Source organism: Protopterus annectens, chromosome 6.part0, assembly GCF_019279795.1.
Source record: "Protopterus annectens isolate FY-2018-M chromosome 6.part0, PAN1.0, whole genome shotgun sequence".
Taxonomy (NCBI): domain Eukaryota; kingdom Metazoa; phylum Chordata; order Ceratodontiformes; family Protopteridae; genus Protopterus; species Protopterus annectens.
The window spans coordinates 388,940,600-388,959,660 of NC_056737.1; the positions used below are offsets into that span (position 1 = coordinate 388,940,600).

A 19,061-nucleotide genomic window follows, 5' to 3' on the forward strand; every position below is an offset into this window, starting at 1 on the left:
AATGATTTCTGAGAAGCTGCTGTGATGGAGTCAAAGGGACAAAATGGCACGATATTCACTTGAGGGTGCGGGCTGATGGTTGGTAAGTATGTATGGAAAAAGCAATTAGAAAAAAATAAATTTCTAGCAAAATCCTTCAACTGTGTTTGTACATTTATTCATAAATACTTAAAATTGGAATGCTTAAGTTAACAGAGCACTTAATGTCAACTGAGTACACCTCTTCTCATAGTGACATCAAGTACATTTATCTGCTTTAACATACTACCTACTTTGCAGAAAAAGTGGTACATGATAGGGAAACTCACAAATGATACAATGGAAAAGTGGAGTCACTTTTAAAACTAGTATTAAAAGTAGAGTGATAGCCGTTTCTAAATTTACTGTTATAAAACAATATTGAACAGTTATTGAGGACTGCCATTAAGAATACTAAAATGAATGTCAGCTCACTATATAGTGGTATCGTGTGTTGTGTCATTTGGATTGGGGTTACTTTGTCTACTGTACTTCTAATGTAGTGCGCGTGCATTTTTTAAACTGTACTTGACAGCAATCAAATACTTACTCCTAATGAAACATCAGTTTTTACTGGCACAATAAGAACAAAGGTTGATGTTCCAAAAAGAACAGCACACTGCACAACTTTTCATCAAAATAACCTGCAGTTAAAAAAAAATCAAGTATTCTTATTCTGTTTAGAGTGCCTTTGTATGGCACCAGTTTTTCTGATATAAATTAATAAAACTTAAAATTTATTACACTTTTATCTTCAGTACCAGAACATTACCCTGGTAAACAGAAACCTGCTTCCCCTTAACTTGAAAATTAGTTTCAGCGTGCACTCTTAATTGGCTTGCCACATTCTGACAAAAAAGTACATACAATGCTACCCCTGATTCTGCACCCATAAAATCTGTGGTGTAATGCTTTCATACATTTATGAGGGAAACAGTACTAAACAAAGTGCAAGGGTTCAAACACTTTTGTTAGACAACTACACAATAAATGTTGGCATGAAATATTCTAATGCTGTCAAGAAAGTGTGAATGTTTTCAAAAACAGCCAATCAGATTTAACAATTTTGCTCAGTCCTGACCTATGACCAAGGTTAAAGCCACTCAGCAGCAGAGCAGATAACCAAAATGAAGGGATTAGCACTTCCACACATACTACTACTATCTCTACAGCTGGGGAAGAACAGCAGCTGACTAAAGGCGCATGCAATGCCAATAGAGGAAAGAGCAAAGGATCATAAAAGCTTTGAATGCCATTAGCTGGTTTCAGTTGCATTAGGCCAAACCAGGTGTTCTCTTCTTTTATACTGTGCACACAGTCAGTGCTCACCTGCAACTCTCCTTCCAAAATAGCCCATTACATGACTGCATAGATCCCTCAATGGCGCCTCTGGTGGCACTCTGCTGTGCCTCTGTGGGGAAACAGTGGCCTTCGGTTTCGAAAAAGCATGTACAACAGTTTTATAAACACCACCCAGTGTACCTGGTTGCAGCCCAGGGTCCTCAACTGATGACCTAGGCACACTATGACCACTCAAATGGCTAACTGTAGAGCATTCTTTCAGCATCTGGGATGTCAGGGTAACATTTCCTTTTGGCTCCTTGTTCTTTTCACTAGTACCATCAGATGAACTGATGTTGCCTAAAGGCTTATATGTTCCAGGTTTCACTAACTCCATCAATGTTGCTGAGTTATTGCTGCTAGCACTTAAGCCACCAAGTTTTCGAAGTCTTGCCTTCCAGGGAGGCTCCTTGGCTTCTAAAGGGTTATGAAACTGTACAGACTCTGTTGATGGTCTAAAACTCACATGGACACTAGTTCTCTTCCTAGTTACTTTCATAACTCTGTTTCTATGAGCTGCTAATTCACTAATGCCTCTTTTACCAGATGAAGACTTACTTGCACTCGCAATGTCAGAAACTTCACTACAAGATGCTCTGGTTGCAAAGGTATATGGAGAATAACCCAAAAAACTAGCTAATTTCCCATCATGGGAGCCACTGCCCTTTGATTTACTAAGTACTTCTGATTCTTCCACTCCCTCTGTCTCACTTGCAGTCTGTCTACACAGAATCTTCATCCTGTTAGTGCAGTTACTTGGTTCATCCTCTACACTTAAACCTTGACTCTGATATTCATCAGGGTGTATTTGATTTTCTAAGTCAAGATTATCTAAACTAATGGGATGTTTCTCTGACTGGCATGCTTCTGTATTAACAAAGCTGTCACTGTGATTCTGACTTACACAAAGATCTAGCATGTCCTCAGCACTCACACCAAAACTGGTAGCTGAGGAAGGATACCTTTTTTCTACAGATTCTAAGCCTTCCTTTGGAGAATGATGAGCCAATGTAAGGGAAAACATGTCATCTGAAGTAACTGTTTCTCTATTTATCTCATCTCTGCGGTGATGACCACTATCTTTTTCCTTCAAATACTCTCTAAGAGAAGAAAGGAGGTCATCTTCACCATCACACTCCACATACTGGTAATGGCCAAATTCTGAATCTTCAAGATTCAGTGGTCCTCCTACTAAATAACAGAGGTGGTCATAGATGCTATCCCCAACTTCCAAAGAGGACCCTTGGCTATCAGCATTTGTAATATGGCTTTCTGTGGACCTAGACAATGAAGAAATCTCAGTACAACTCTGTAAGCTGGAGGCATGAGTTGATGAAGTGTCAAGGACAGGATCTGCACCTTTGGCACGTTCAGCTATGAATGGTTCCATGATGTCAGAAGCACTGCTGCTTCTTGGCAGTGGTAATGGGTGGTCCTCAGCAGCAGCAAACACTTCAGACTGCGCCTCTTCACTCTGCGAATAATGTCTCATTCGATGCTGACGAGGAACTGCATGGCAATCTTCCATTTCTGAAAAGCAAAAATCGACAAACTATTCACTTTTCAAGGACTACACCAGTAGCAGATTATAAGCATTTAAAAAATTCAGTACCACATTTTCTTACGTATTGAATTATTTTGTTACTTACTGAGGACATTAGAAGACACAAACCAACGGACAAACATTCTTGCAGGTTGTCAGGGTTAGTACACTTAGTAACCACTATAATGTGAATATTAATCATAGTCATGCATGGTACAGGAATGAAAGAGTGGAAACTGTGTAACTTCCGAAAGCATCCAAATTAGGGCAGTACCTTTATGGCTCTAATTACCAATTTAAATTCTTAATCAATTGTTTTAAACTTTCTAGTGAAGACATCACCAGCATTCCATTCTGCACAAAATAATGGGAACTTATTGTTAGGAACTGCCATTTGCAACCTCTCTTGCACAATACCCTTAATTTTAACCTCAAGTCTCTCATTTTACATTTGAAATAATAAAGAAGCAATTTAAAAAAGTACTGTTCAACTTGTGTTTTAACACCAACATTGTGCCCTCTGTATACTTACTTATTTAGCACAAAAGTGTGGGTAACATACGGCTGGCTGGATTATATTACTGTATCCTGAAAAGGGTGGCATATTGAAAAGCCGGTGTTACATGGTTAACAAAGAAGTAAATAAACAATACAAATAAATAAACAAAATCACGATGTTTTAAAATTAAGTTTAGAAAATCTAATATTTGTATAAGCTGGTCACAGAAGCTTATAAATCACGTAGGAAACCGCTAATAAAGAGCATTATAGTCAGAAGTCTACTTCATCTGAATATATTTAATTTCAGTTTTATGCTGCAGCTTTATTATACAACTGCAACAACAACTCTGGGCAGTTTTACAGTAGTAGTTACAAACTTCTTGTTTGGATGAAACACCACTACTATGCTTCATGACATATCATATATAATGTGCGCCAATTAGAATTAAAAGTGCCCTGCTAAAATACTGATAAAAAGGCATTTAAAAAACTAATTTAAATAAAAATTATGAAATAACATCTGGAGACAAAGACAGTACTTAAAACGTGTGCTCTTTTTATAACTTCAAATGCAAAAGATGCCAAGGTATACCTGCCAAACGGGTATTATTCAGGAAAGGTGTCGATGTTATATGCAGTGTTGACTTTCTCTTCCAAATGTTGCATTTCGAAAATTAAGTTAACTTGCACTTTAGTGAGCAAATTCAGTTAACATGTAATAAAAATAATTAAAATGTTTGAAATTCTGAGAATATTTTAATTAGATTTACTGGTACAGCCCTAATTTAAACCATGAGCTCAGCAAGTTGTAGCCTTAGTGCAATAGCTTAAACAACTCAATGAAACCTGTCATTCATAGGAAACTGTTAACACTTCACATCAAACGACTTTCAAGTATTTTGACAGTTTTGAGAGCAGAGAAGAAAAATACAAGGTAGAAAAGGGGTGCAGAAGTAAGCAGACGTGGCACTACCTGACAATTCATCAGAAAGGGGAGTGAGCACAATATCAGGCAAGTAAGGTTTGGAAGAATGAAGCAGAACAGGAGCACTTTTAGCGCTGCGTATATAGGCCGATGGCAGAAAACAATCACCAATGGATCGGCTTCTCAGAGCTTCAAAAAGGGAAAAAGAAAGAACAGCGGGGGAAGGAAACAAAGTATAATGACAATAATGAAAAGCTTATGCCAGAGAAAGCAACAATGTGGTAACCAAAGGTGGGAGATTAAAGAAAACATAACTAAATGCAGAAAAAAACACTTCTGCATGGTACATATTCAAATGAATATTAAGCAGCAGTTATGCACTAAATGTTCTACAGTATAGCATTGTGCAACTTACAGTTAAATTACAAAGGTCATACATACATCACTGTATTTTACCCACTGTTCCAAACAGAACAAAACAAAAAAAAAGAATATTTGGAAGTAAAATTATCATGGAAACTTTTTTAAATACACAGCATAACCTTATTACATGACAATCCAGGCGTGTAAAATAAATAACTTGCTGCAAACAAGCCAGCCCTTGACTTATTTTCTAAAAATTAGCTCAAATGCTAGAAAAGAACTGCAAAGCTAACAAGCCCACATTTTCTGACTATTCAAAATTTGATAAATGCTGTCAAACACTGCAGTCATATGTAACTAACTGCACAGGGTAAAAGGCTACTAGCTCTAACCTGATTTTTAAGTCTTAACTTTCTTCCTACTCCTTGCAGTTGTCTTTTCTGCTAGCCCCAGTGTTGGCAGTGATGATTCATTAGACATGAGAAATGTACATTTCCCCAAGCATGCTGGCAAAGTCTAAAACCTTGACATAACCAGAAAATGTTAAAAGAAAGAACATTATTCAGTTACAGCAGATATTTTGTTAACCTCTGTCAGGGCAGTATAACCCAACATGAAATACCATGCTTGGTCAGCAGCGCACAAATTGGGCATTTCACCTCAGGGTTTCAGTTACGCCTACAATGAAAGTGGACTGGTATACAGGAAACCATGTCTCCGTGTGACAAAATACACTGCTTGTACATGTGAACAATACGATTCATACCTTCAAAATGTAACTTACCTGTGCAACTTTGTACAGGATTCAGTGCACAGATGTATTATTAAACACATACTCCCGGACAGTTCTGCTTTGTCATCTCTGAAATACACCTCAGTTGTTTAAGACTGAATTCAACAAAGGCTGATTCTTAATCTATATATTATGTAAAGCCACTAAATTAGCATTCAAACACACTAGAAATCAGGTAGACAGAGTATAACTATGGTAAAAATTAAAAATGTGGGTCACTGAAAAATTGCAGGCCATTACATCTCTTCATATTATCTACTGCCTATACAACTTAATCATACTATTTTTAAATTCACCTAGGATTCTGTTCTCTTACTTAATGAGCAGTTCATTCCACTTCTTCAAAATCTGCAAAGTTATACACCTATACCATTTTTATTCATGTTAATTTCAAGTTTAATGAGCAGATTCACAAATCTTGTGTTTACTACAACAGAATTATCATTAAAACTGTGACTTGATCACCAATGGCAGTACATTAAACATTAAATAAAAAGTATCCCTTAGCAGACTGTATGAAACAGAAGGGCACTATCATTCCCTTAGCAGGCTGTATTAAAATGAATGGTCATGTTAATGTCATGGCTTCCATTGATATTTAAAGACAATATTCTTTGTACTCTTTCTAAATGGATTACACAATTAATCATCTAATGTATCTGACCCGACACTTGCAGCTCACCAAAAAGGAAAAAGTCTCTCCAAAGGATAAAGGGTGCTCAACTCAAAGAATGCTGAACTCTGAACTGATTCCAGCGCATGCCTGCGCCCAGAGGTGACCTTTGCCTAACAAGGCTCTAACATACAAATGTCAATTTGATTAATATGCCACCTCAAAAAAACCTCAAGAAAATCAAGATCCGTCAGAGCACAAAGGCTTCGAGCCACAAGGCTATTAATATTATAGGGAGGGCTGGAGGATAGATTCATCATCACCAGACTCCCTATGCTGTGGAAAAAAATCCGTATAAGAGAGAGAGAGCACCCCCTGGCCTTGTTCAAGAGAAATCTTGACCAATGGATGGGAGGATATGGAGGAGGGATTACCTCTGTGTCTCTGCTCAACAGAGGCACAGCAAAAAAATGGTATAGTTCCCCCATATTAAATGGGTGGGCTGGCTCACAAAAACTATGGGCTAGGCTTGTAAATGCCCTCGGGCAGATAGCCTAGTATGAACCTATGAACCTATGAACCTATGAATCAAAAAAGCAGCATTTAGAGTGTACAGATCTTCCTAAGAATATGTAAAAGGAAAACAAATTTTTGGCAGCCCTATCTCAGGTGCTCTGCAAATATCAGGGAATTATACCCAAAGGGACTTCCTGACCAGGGTAGATGCATTATAATTTAAGCCTTTATCTATAAATGGAATTTCCCACTGTTTTAGGCAATGATAATAAGCAATGTGCATTTTCTTTGTAAGTTTTCTTCTAAATGGGGAAAGCACAAGTTTACCAGTTTACAGATACAATTGGTTTAAAAACACAAAGAAAAATCTAGCAAAACTAGACTTTACACTGTATGATACCTTAAACCTCTTGTAGCAGAGGCAACATGTGATATATGCAAATTACCCTTTAAGGACATCTGGTGTTTCAGCTAAATGGCAATTCTGAATGTCCATGACTTTTTCTTTTACTTTTAAGTCTATTTATGGACAATTTCAGGCCAATAAAGCCAAGAGGTTTAAGGTATCACACAGTGGGAAGTCTAACTTTGCTAGATTTTTCTTTTTCTGTTTAACCAATTGGTTTTCCCGTGTGACCTTTTTACTCATTGTTTTAGTTTACAGATACAAAGACATTTGTTGTTTATACAGCACTATGTTATTACTTCTGTCAAGATACTCAGTCCTGAATACAGCAGAATACAGATCTGATGTAAATACACATTTTTTTTTACAGTCAAAAACAAGTATAACAATTTGCTTTTATTCCAGTGACAACAAACAAATGAAAACTATGACTTTAACATGATTAATCAAAACTATTATTGTCCTAGTATGACTAAATACCCTAGCATGACTTGCCATCTAATTCAAATGAAAAAGCAATATTTTCAGTCGTGTAACTCTACCAAGAGGGTACTAATTATGCATTTGCTTGAATTATGCACAGGCTTATTTTTATAAAGATAAACTCTAGTTAACAAAGACATGTCCCCAAAATACAGCGGTAGCATTGTCGCCTCACAGCAAGAGGTTCTCCTGTTCGATTCTCGGCTGAAGCGCCTTCTGTGTGGAGTCTGCATGTCCTCCCCATGGTTGAGTGGTGTTCAAAAGACATGCGTGAATGGGTGTGTCTTCGTTGAAGGTTGGCCATCGGGCTGGCACCTCGGCACCGCAAAAATCTACTGCCAATCATTAGTGGACCGGAGTTCCGCTGTGGCGACCCCTAACCGGGAAAAGCCGAAACAACAACAACAAAGACATGTCCCCCACCAAATATAAAATACTACAAAGAAAGGATGTCTACAGATACCACCCCAAAATGCATAGATGCCACCCACACTCCCCTAAAATCAGAGGGTGTCAAGGAGATGGACTGTATAAATATTCATACATAAAACATAAACTGCATACTATAAAATCTGTAATGAATGGAAACCTCACTTTTTCATCACAAGCTGACCTGAATTAACTTGACAAAAGTGTAAAAGCTGTACAAAACAATGTCAGTGATCTTGAATATTCTACAACCTAGTGTGACAAGACCATTCTATTTACTACTCAATAAATTGCTTTGAGACTTCTAGGTTAACTGATCTGCACTTTTACAAAGGAAAATACAAAAATCAGCTAATAAATCTCAACATAAACAACACTACGTCACACATTACACAATCTAATAAAAATAAAATTACATTTATTCTTCATTAAGAAAAGGCAGCTTCAAAAGACAAGCTGGACAACCATAATGTGCAATAAAATAGGTGGAAGCAATTCAGGATACTAACTCATGCTAAGAAAACAGCTCTGAAGTGATGTAAAGCTTTGTGCTATAATTTTCTGGCTGGCTGGGGAGCACTTGGTGAAGTCAATGTAACTACAAAAAGGGTTCACAGACCATTAGCAGCAAAATCAGAAAAAGGAAACCACCAACCACAGTAAAATTCAGAAAATCAGACAGACACTTTTTTGCAACAGAACAAACTGTTACTGACAAAAAGAACAATAAATTACAATTATTTTGGGAACATATAACCGCAGTAATCACTTCTGGGATTCTGACGTGCAGAAGCCTGATGGATGGACTACTTCCGGAGCTTAACGGTCCCCCATTGGCTTCAGCAGATTCCCTCCCAGTCAGACTCCAAGAACTTGGGGGTATAACACTGCTATCAGCTAATACCATTATCTGATCTTTCTTACCCTGGCTGGACAAGAACAGTCTTATACCCCACAGTACAAGCAGATACAGAGGTCTTATCTTCATGCATGAAGTCCCAATCTGCCTCTCAATGTTCTAAGCAAGGTCAACAGAAGAAGGGAGCCTGATGGGGAAATGAGAGGGAAGGTGGGAGAAAAAATAGTGAAAGGCTACCCATCCCAAACTCAGGAGTCCCAAGCAGGACAACAAACAGAATGGTGGGAGGGAACAGATGCAGCAACAGTGAACACATTCAAACTTCTATATTTGTGGTACGGTCCCAATGCAACTGTACAATGTTCTTAATATTCATTGTTGCAGTCATCACTTCTGGGAGGACTTCCAGAGCACAAGGATCAGTTGGCTGGATAGCCAGATTGGCTATTAAGGGAGCAGACCTCGGAAAGGGGCTGCAGCAAACACTGCCGCGGCTCTGGATGCACAACCAAAACTGCAATGCCTGGAATGTGTGGACAAAAGCCCAGACTATTGTTTACAAAATAAATTGTGTGTGTGTGTGTGTGTGTGTGGGGGTCAACCTCTAAAATGCTGTGGAGGCTGCTGTCTCTCTAATGGAACAGGTTTTTCCTTGAAAGAAGTAACAAAAATCAATATAGTGGGCAAGCCATTTCAACACAGTATGTTGACAGCACTCCCCTCCTTGCCTTCACAAAGCAGGCAAAAGGTGATAGGATTTTCCAGTTCCCTTAGTTCTGCACAGACACATTCTCAGCTGTCGATGCATGAGCAATGCATATGCAAGGTCCACCACCAGTCCCAAGAGTTGGTGTCTGTAATACATAGCTGAGGTTCCAGGATGGTGAAATTTTCATGGGTGGTCTGACATGGAGTACCCTTCTCGACTGGTAATAGAGAGTATAAGGGAAGCTGTAAAGATTGGTAAGCTAATATAGCCAAAATATTTACCTTAACAGAGGCATAAGGTACCCATGATATGTAAAAGTCTGACAAGTAGTGGGGAACCAAGGACAGTCTAGCTGAAATAGGGTCTTGAGCTCTAGAAAGGCACTGGAGGCAGAATCTCTTTCAGTTTGCTATGCATGACTTCCTTGTGTTTGGTTTATTAACGTCCCTATTTACATACAGCACATTCTCTGAAAAACATACCCCGGATGAAGCAAGTATCAAATCATCCATACTGTCAAGCTTTAAGATTTCAGAGGTTGGGGTGCAGTAGGGACACTCTTTTTTTGCATCAATAGTTCCAATCACAAGTAACTTCTAATTTGTTAAAATGCCAACAAAAGTTATCAGTTTTGGAAAAAAATTGACTACTAGCTAACAATTATACTGCTCAGATGCATGCTAAAAATACATTTGGAAAATGTTGAGAGAAACTTAACCAGAAAAGAGGAGGAAAAAGCTCTGGTTAGGAAGAACTTAGCAACTGCTCAGCAAAAAACAGTTCAATCTGCAGCTTTAGTACAGGAGATGACTTCTATTACTTTAGAAGTAAAAATCTTACATATATTTAAGAGCATCTGATAAGCGAGACAAAAAGTTAGAAATCTACTGACTTCCTGGCAACCAATGTACTTTAATGCTTTAAGTGTAATATTGCATAATTTAGTTTATATAATGTTGCCCAGAGTACTTTTTAGCATCAGTCATGTTTATGCATTATACATTACATATATGTTTTCATTCTTTTTAACAGTGATTCACTCAAGCATTACATAAATTGCTCAGTTCCTGCCTTACCTTAACCTCAACTCCTCCTCCTCCTGAATTCCATTTATTTCTTTGTAATTTGCTCTTTCCCTTTACTAAATATCCCACCTCTAGCACTTGTATCACCTTTAAAATATTCAATACTTTAACTACAGCTGGTTTAGATTATTTTCATGTTACACAGTTTGATTTCCTCAGGCTTCATATGCCTGCAGTGTGACATCGATCAAGTTATTTAACCAGGCACTGTTCCCAGGTTCCCCATGAAGAGAGACTGTGCACCCAGCAGGCCTATCTATTCTACAAATGGGTATTTTTTTTTTTGGAGGGGGGCCAATAGCATTAAACTTAACGCTTTGCTATGCATAGGCAACTCACTCTTGTGCCCCAGCTCAAAAGAATCATTTCCTTACTTACAGCCATCTGCTCCCTCAATACTGAATTTCTAACAAAGTACTCTGGAGGGAATGTTTTTAAAATCTGCCAACTTGCTACATCAGTGTACTTTTTTATTAAAGCTAAAAGCTAACATTTACTGAAAACATGCAAGCTGTTTTCTGCATCTGGGAGGGGAAAACAGATAAAATAGAGACAGCAATATGAGTCAGTGGGAACATAGGTTCCAACATGCAACTACATGGTTAACCTTAACTTTTAGAATATGTAATACTTGTGAGTGCAGCCATTGATTTGGGACAAATATTTCTCTTTGTAAAGTGTATACTGTTTTGTGTTTGTTCTGAGTTAAAAGGGGGATGTGGATTGTGTAAATGTATTTAGTTTTTTTTTTGTTTGCTTCTTGGGTGTTTTACTGAAGTGAACAGGCAACAATGGCTTCAAAACATAGAAGAGAAGAATCAACCACATACAAAATCAGCCTTCCAACTACTAGTGTATGCATGTAAGCTGCAAGATCAAAACATGTACTTAAAAATCTGCCATGTAATATGTAGGACAAACTATCAGAATTACTGTTTTTTTTTTCAAACACCTTTACTGACTTATCACTTGTGACATTGGAAAATTTAACATAACAAACATTATACTTCACATAGACTGCTAAATATCATATAACCTAAGCAATATTACATAAATTATTTAATTATTTTTTAACAAGAAACATCTTAATTAAACAATCAGTTACTAAACAGGCAATCATACATCTATATAAATGAAAACAAACCACACCAACACAGTCATAGTCGCAAACATTTTAGATCACAAACCATACTGGCACAGTTGAAGTTGCAAACTTATAATCTACCCAATCTTTCTCACTCAAAGATTACAAAGCTCATTTAAGTCCTGCTGCCTTTTAGGCACCATTCTTCCCTTGTATGTATTTTTCCCACAATTCCTATTTTTTCCTATGTAGTTTGCTCCTACCCTTTTCTAAGGATCTCAATTCCAGTTGTTTTCTCTCTCTTACTATATTCACTACTTTCAGTATAGCTGATTTCGATTTTTATTTCCACTTTCGAGTAAATGCCTTTTTGGCAGCCACTATTAGACACAGCAAGCCCTTACCATGTCTAGGGAATTTCGATTCTGTATCATAGCTCAGAAAAATCATCTCCTTCATCAGGCCAATCTGCTCACCCAGCATCTCTGACAGTGCATCCCGCAGGAAATCCTTGAAGTCCGCCAAATCACTGCACTCCCACCCAATTACCTATTTCTTTCCCTTCAGACCTCCAACACTTACTGTCTACCTGAGGAAAAATTCTCTGGAGTCTGCTTGGGGTATAAAAATATCTATGTACAATTTCCAGGCAAAAATCCTAAATCTTCTAGGTTTTGTTGCATATTTGGGAGACATACATATATCCTCCCATCGTTTCTTTGTGAATTACTTATCCAGTCTCTCTTTCCAAACCTTTCTAGCCTCCTCTGATTAATTCTTACAGTTATCATGCAATATTTTATATGCTCTTCTAATTATTCCTTTTTTAAATGGCAACTTCTGTTCTAAATTCTATTAAAAACTCTACCAGTGCTGGTCTTTCATTTAAGACCCCCATATTTCTTTCGCTTTGCCTATACTCTGATATCAATCCCTGATAGCGAAGGCAATCTCTAACCTGCAGTCCAAATAAACTCTTGGCATCTTCCCATTCTATCATCCTTCTCTCTCTAGTTACTTGCTCCCAATACCTTGGTTCCTTTTGCCAGTTTTCTCCAATAAATTTCAGCCCCCTCTTGCCTGCTGACTCCATCCCTAATTGCAGTCATCCCTATCAGCAGAATCTCTTTTCTCTATTCCCGTGTTGAGCTCTTAGAATACTTTCTGCTACTCTATGGATATAATATTCTGCATGATTATTCTTCTCCTTACAGGCCTGCATCCAAAATCCCAGTCTCTCCGTCTTTCTTGAACTTCCCCAATGTTTCATGATCATCCCTTTCCAATATGAATTATAGTTTTCTGCTTCTGCTATGCATAAGAGTCTTAACTGTGTAGCTCTGAAATATCCCTTCAGCTTGAGTAATCCCAATCCAGCCTGTTCTACTGGAAGAATCATCTTATCCCACCTGAAGTCCTTCAGCTCTTTAACGGCTACCCACAAATTATTCTTTGGTTGATAAACATATGCCTGACATATTTATAAGATTAAAGGGACTAAAAACATTTTAACTGCTTGTATTTTACTATCCACATCCAAATAACAAAGCTTCCCTTTACTCAGTATTTGTATTATCTTTTGTTGAGTCTCTTCCCACATAACCTTAGCTTCCACACTAGAATCATTTTAAATCCATACTCATAAATACTTCATTTTATCATGTCCCCATAAATATGGGTATTCCTGAACCAGTTCAGGTGTGGGTACATAATTTACTGGTACTGCCTTTGCTTTAGCTTCATTCATTTTGTATCCCGAAAAGATCTGAAACTGTCTCAAAATGTTCCACAACACTGTAATGTCTTTTCCTGGTTTTGTCAGGTACAAAATAATATCTGGAAATAAAGCCAGCTTTTCTTGACTACCAGACAAATTATATCCTTGAATTTCTGAGTCCCTTATTTTCTTTGACAGTGGTTCTAAACATAATGCAAATAATAAAGGGGAAAGAGGAAACCACCCCTGCCTGGTTCCTCGGCTCAGGCAGAAATTATCAGAATGGACCCCATCCACTTTAATTTTCCCCTCTGATCACTCAAATATTCTCCTAATCAACCTTATAAATTTTTCAGGAAATGCAAATGCTTCCACTGCTCTGCTCTTAAAGGTCCCAGCTTACTCGGTCAAATGCTTTCACTGCATCAAGACCCACCAACAACAATGGTATTCTGGTAAACTGTTTGAAAGTTTCTGTGAGGCCATTTTTGCTTGGGCTGAAGGAGGGTCTCTGTGTTCATCAGTGGCAGTGACTAACATTGAGCAGCTTCCCTGCCCCCCGTAGAGGTGGTTACTGACTTGAAACTGTAGTTTTATTGGCCACTAGGGGTCATTTCCATAACTCCTTCATCTTCCTCTCTTAAAACCTAGTTGCCTCGTGGTTTGAGCGTCTTTTCAGGCTTGTTGGCTGTTGGTGAAGCACCCTCCAAGAGGAAAAAACGCTGAGAGAAGAAGGGAGCCACTTTTGAGATTTTAAGTATTTTTCTCTGTTTATTTGCTAAGTTTTTCTGCATAGCTGCCTAGCTTGAGCATTTTCTGGCTTGTTAAACTTGATTTCTGTATTAGTAGCTGTATTTAGAGCACAACCAAAAGCTGTTTGCTGAATTTCCTGTTTGCACTTAATTTTAAATCGCTTTTTTCTTAAAACTTGCATATTTTCTGTCCTTGACCTAGCACTCTTGTGTGGGGTCATTTACTGCACTGTTATAACTTGATATTACTTGTGAACCTCTGCTATCTCTGTAAAAACAAACAAAAAAAAAAAATCTTGCTTTTTCCCACTTTTCTGAGAGTTAAAAGTTCAGTTACAGGCTTGCTGTTCCTGAACTGTTTGAAAGTTTCTGTGAGGCCATTTTGCTTGGGCTGAAGGAGGGTCTCTGTGTTCATCAGTGGCAGTGACTAACATTGAGCAGCTTCCCTGCCCCGTGAGAGGTGGTTACTGACTTGAAACTGTAGTTTTATTGGCCACTAGGGGTCATTTCCATAACTCCTTCATTTGTCCTCAGAGGAGTGGTTTAAGGCAGTAACTTGTAGTTTATTGGCCATTTTGGGTCATTTCCTGTCTTTTCCAGCTCCTGCTATAAAGACGCTTTAGCGCGCATTAGCTTGATTTATCCCGATTTAGCGGAGTTGCTACCGTTGCACACTAGGGCAGCGCCGGTTAAGCAGGTTTAAACTATTCGGCTACCTAAAGTCCACTCTTCAAATTTTCCCTTAAAACTACCTTCCTCGAACTATACTACTGATCTAATCAGCGTATCCTATAACTAAAAAGATCATCTCTACTTGACTCCAAGTAGACTATTCTCTATCTGTTAAACGTAGCACTTGCTCCTACAGTACTTATTACCTTGATACGGCACTCTTGTCATAGATAGTACCCCAAAAAGGCAACCCCCATTTCTCGGTCACCCACGTCCCACGGAATCTTTTTAAAGTTTTTTGTCTATTCCTTCTAGCATGTCGAGGGATCAGTTGCTAGTGTCCTCTCCTGCTCAGCTGGTGAACCTGGGAATATTGAGGCAATGTTACAATTGCCTCATGTACACAGACAACCCTCTCCTCCTCCCACAAAACACAAATACATGCGAGAGATGCAACTATACGGCCAAACTGGAGGCTGAGCTCTCTCAACATAGGACTGGCAAGACCAGTCAGGAGGAGAAGGTTACCACACACACTATAGACCCAGTCTCACATAGTACCATTACAACCTCAAATCATACACATAAACACACAAAGACATACTCGGAGGCTCTGATCAAAAATCTACCAAAACAGCAGAGGCCACCAAAGCAGACACCCAAACAACCACCACCTCAGAACACAACACCTGCAACACATAGACCTCACAGTCAGAGTGTCAAACAGTCACAGCCCTTAAGGCCAAACACAATGCCAGACACACTAGTCATTGGTGACTCCATAGTCAGACACACTGACGTCCCGCTCACCAGACTGAGTAAGGAGAAGGTCACAGTAAGCTGCCTGTCGGGCGCTAGAATCCGCCACATAACGCAAGCACTCAGGTCTCTCAACAGCAGGTACAAATATGACTCAGTCATTGTCCACGCTGGTGTAAACGACCTGAGACGCACCTCCTTGGACTACATGAAAAGAGACATTGAGGAGCTCTCTGATTATGTAGCCCAGGCAGGTATGACCCTGACCTTGAGCAGTATCCTACCTTCACCAAGAATGATGCCACAATACAGAGATAAGATGATCAGCTTTAACAATTGGCTTAAACACTGGTGTCATTCAAAGGGGATCCAGTGTCTGTCTGCCTGGGATGACATGCTGGACAAGCCACGCTGCTTCGCAAGGGACGGCTTGCACCTGTCACCCTGGGATTCCGGATATTGGCAAAGGCTCTTGCCACCCCATAGTGCCTTTTTAGGCAAGGCTCAAATTCTAAACCTACCACCCTAGAACACAAAAAGGAAAAAACTAAGGGTAATGCTGCTCAATGCCAGAAGTCTAAATCTCAAAATGCACGCACTCGAGGCCCTTCTCAGTATGGAGAACATCGATGTCTGTGCTGTGACAGAAACCTGGTTCAAGGCTCCTGAGAGCACCCCAGCGCTATCAGGTTTTACCTCATATCATGCGTTCCGGCCCCAAAATCCGGACAATACCAAGAAAGGAGGGGGTATCCATATTCATCAAGGACACCCACACCTCAAGACTGGTGGCAACGCACGATGCATCGGAGACCATCCAGGTGCAATTAACCATAGGCAAGACTGCTCTGCAAATTGTAGCATGTTACAGGCCACCCTCACAAACTCAGGAACCTCACATGGCCTTCCTGAAAACACTAGAGGGGATAAATGTATCACCAAACACCATCATACTAGGTGACTTCAATTACCCTAATATAGACTGGGAACACTACTCAAGCCCAAACACCCTAGCCCAAAAGTTCCTGGAATTCATAAACTCAAATGCCATGGAACGACTAGTCACCATCCCCACAAGAGGAGATAACATACTTGATCTCATCATCACGAACATGGGAGCACAATGTTCAACACCGGAGGTGTACCCCTCACTGGTGAGATCAGACCACAAACTAATCTCGCTGGAGGTCCTCATCCCACCCCCACCTGAAATAAAAAGACCACACTAACGAACTTCTCAACTGCCGACTTCACACTTCTAAACACTTGTGTGGACAGCTTTAAGGCCCCGAGCGGGAAAACAGTACTCAAGCCGCTGAATCACTTACAAATGCCTTCTACCAGCACCTGCAGGACTGCATGGATAAGGCAATCCCAAGCAAAACAAAGACTCTTTGTACCAAAGGCAAGCGTCCAGTCTGGTGGACCCCAGCCATAAACAAACTCTACAACAAAAGGAGGAAGCTACTACAAGATAGAGCAAAATCCTTAAAAGGTAAGACACCCTTGATCACTATAAGTAAAAAATTAAGAGCTCTCATAAAATCATCCAAAGCAAATTTCGAGAGAAAAATAGCTAAAGACTCAAAAGACAATCATAAGGCCTTCTTTAGCTATGTTAGAAACCTGGGAGGAAACTCCCAGATATGCTCAGAGCTAGTTCAAAATGATGTGAAGATTACTGATCCTACAGACATTGCCAACATACTGGCTGACAGGTTCAGTGCAAACTTCTCCCAAAGGAGAGATATCTATACCAAACGATTGCAGCCCCCCAAACATCTCCAGCGCCCAAGTGAGAACTGCTCTCTCCAAAGCAATAAACACAGCATCCATGGGACCTGATGGTGTCCCCGGCTGTGTGCTCCATGAACTCAATGAGGAATTAAACCCACAGCTAGGACAGCTGTTTAATCAAAGTCTTACCTCTGGATACGCACTCCAGGAGTGGCGCACTGCAACTGTGGTACCACTTCACAAAGGCGGTGCCTCCACCGACCCTGGAAATTACCGCCCATTAGCTTGACAAGCCTTATCTGCAAAGCCATGGAGAGGATCATAATGGACCTCATAAATAAAGACATAGGGAATTTGCAGACTTTGGATCCAACCCAGTTTGGCTTTGTCAAAGGCAGATCATGCCTTTTAAACTTGGTTGACTTTTTGAAACAGTCACCAAAGCCATTGATGAGGGAAAGGCAGTCCATACAGCCTACCTCGATCTGGCTAAGGCCTTCGATACAATACCCCACTCGGGTATCATTGAAAAACTCATCAGCTTAAATGTCAACCCATACATCACAAGATGGGTTGCAAACTGGCTGAGTGACAGAACCCACAGGGTCAGAGTTGCTGGCGCCATGTCAGACTCAAAGCCTGTCACAAGTGGTGTCCCACAGGGCTCAGTCCTGGGCCCACTCTTGTTTGGCATCTACTTTTCCGAAGTACAAGCAAACACCTGAGGGTTATGGCTGACAAAGTATGCAGATGACTGCAAACTGGGCGCCATAGTAGAAAACACATCTGACACAGATATCCTTCAGAAGGGTCTCACAGAAACGGATAACTGGTGCCAGAGCCACGGCCTAAAGTTAAATGCCAAAAAATGCATAGTCATACCCTTCGGGAAAAACAAGGTTACCCCTAGCTACCAAATAGGTGGCAATCCACTGAGCACAGAAGAAGTTATCAGGGACCTGGGGACCCAGGTTGATAGTAGTCTGTCATTCGACACCCATGTAGCTAAAGTAGTTAGGAAGACCTTCTACATTGCCCACCTTATCATGAAGGGATTCTCATCTAGATCAAGGGAGGTCATAGTCTCCCTTTACTCATCACTCATCAGACCAATGATTGAGTACAATGCCCCATTCGGAATGTATCTGACCCGACACTTGCAGCAGCTGGAGAGGCCACAAAAGTTCCTCACCAAAAGGATAAAGGGTCTCAAAAATCTGTCCTATGCTGCCCGACTGAAAGAACTCCAGCTCTATTCAGTCGCTTACCACTTGCTCAGAGGTGACCTTTGCCTAACATACAAGGCCATGTCAAACCTAGATCTGATGAATATGCTTCACCTGAAAAAATCTAGATCTATCAGAGCCACAAGGGCGGGAGACTTAAACCTTGACACGGCTATTAATAGGACGTGCTGGAGGGATAGATTCATCACCCAAAGACTCCCTATGCTGTGGAACAAAATCCCGGTCCATGTGAGGCAGAGCACCTCGCTGGCCTTGTTCAAGAGAAATCTTGACCAATGGATGGGAGATCGCAGATATACCCCAGGGATTACCTCAGTGTCACTGCTCGACAGAGGCACAGCAAAATAATGGGTATAGTTCCCCATACTAAAGGGGTGGCGTAAGCCACAAAACGATGGGCTAGGCTTGTAAATGCCCTCGGGCAGATAGCCTAGTATGAACCTATGAACCTATGAACCTATTCTGCTTCCCTCTGGATCATCAATGTTCTGTTAATGTTGTCAAATGTT

The 19,061-nt window shown here is 40.0% G+C and overlaps 1 protein-coding gene across 7 annotated transcripts in view; it reads right to left on the reverse strand.

Annotated features, from left to right (window-relative positions):
* Positions 1–19,061, reverse strand: part of RALGAPA1 (Ral GTPase activating protein catalytic subunit alpha 1) — a 5,382,632-nt gene that overhangs the window by 2,619,347 nt on the left and 2,744,224 nt on the right. For 5 of the 7 annotated variants that reach the window (XM_044074129.1, XM_044074128.1, XM_044074131.1 and 2 more), the window contains exon 17: positions 2,719–2,889. In XM_044074129.1, coding sequence (XP_043930064.1) covers positions 2,719–2,889 — 171 coding nt within the window. Of the gene's footprint in view, positions 1–1,347; positions 2,890–4,376; positions 4,518–19,061 lie in introns of all 7 variants that reach the window. The other 2 variants (XM_044074134.1, XM_044074135.1) reach the window with 2 other exon arrangements.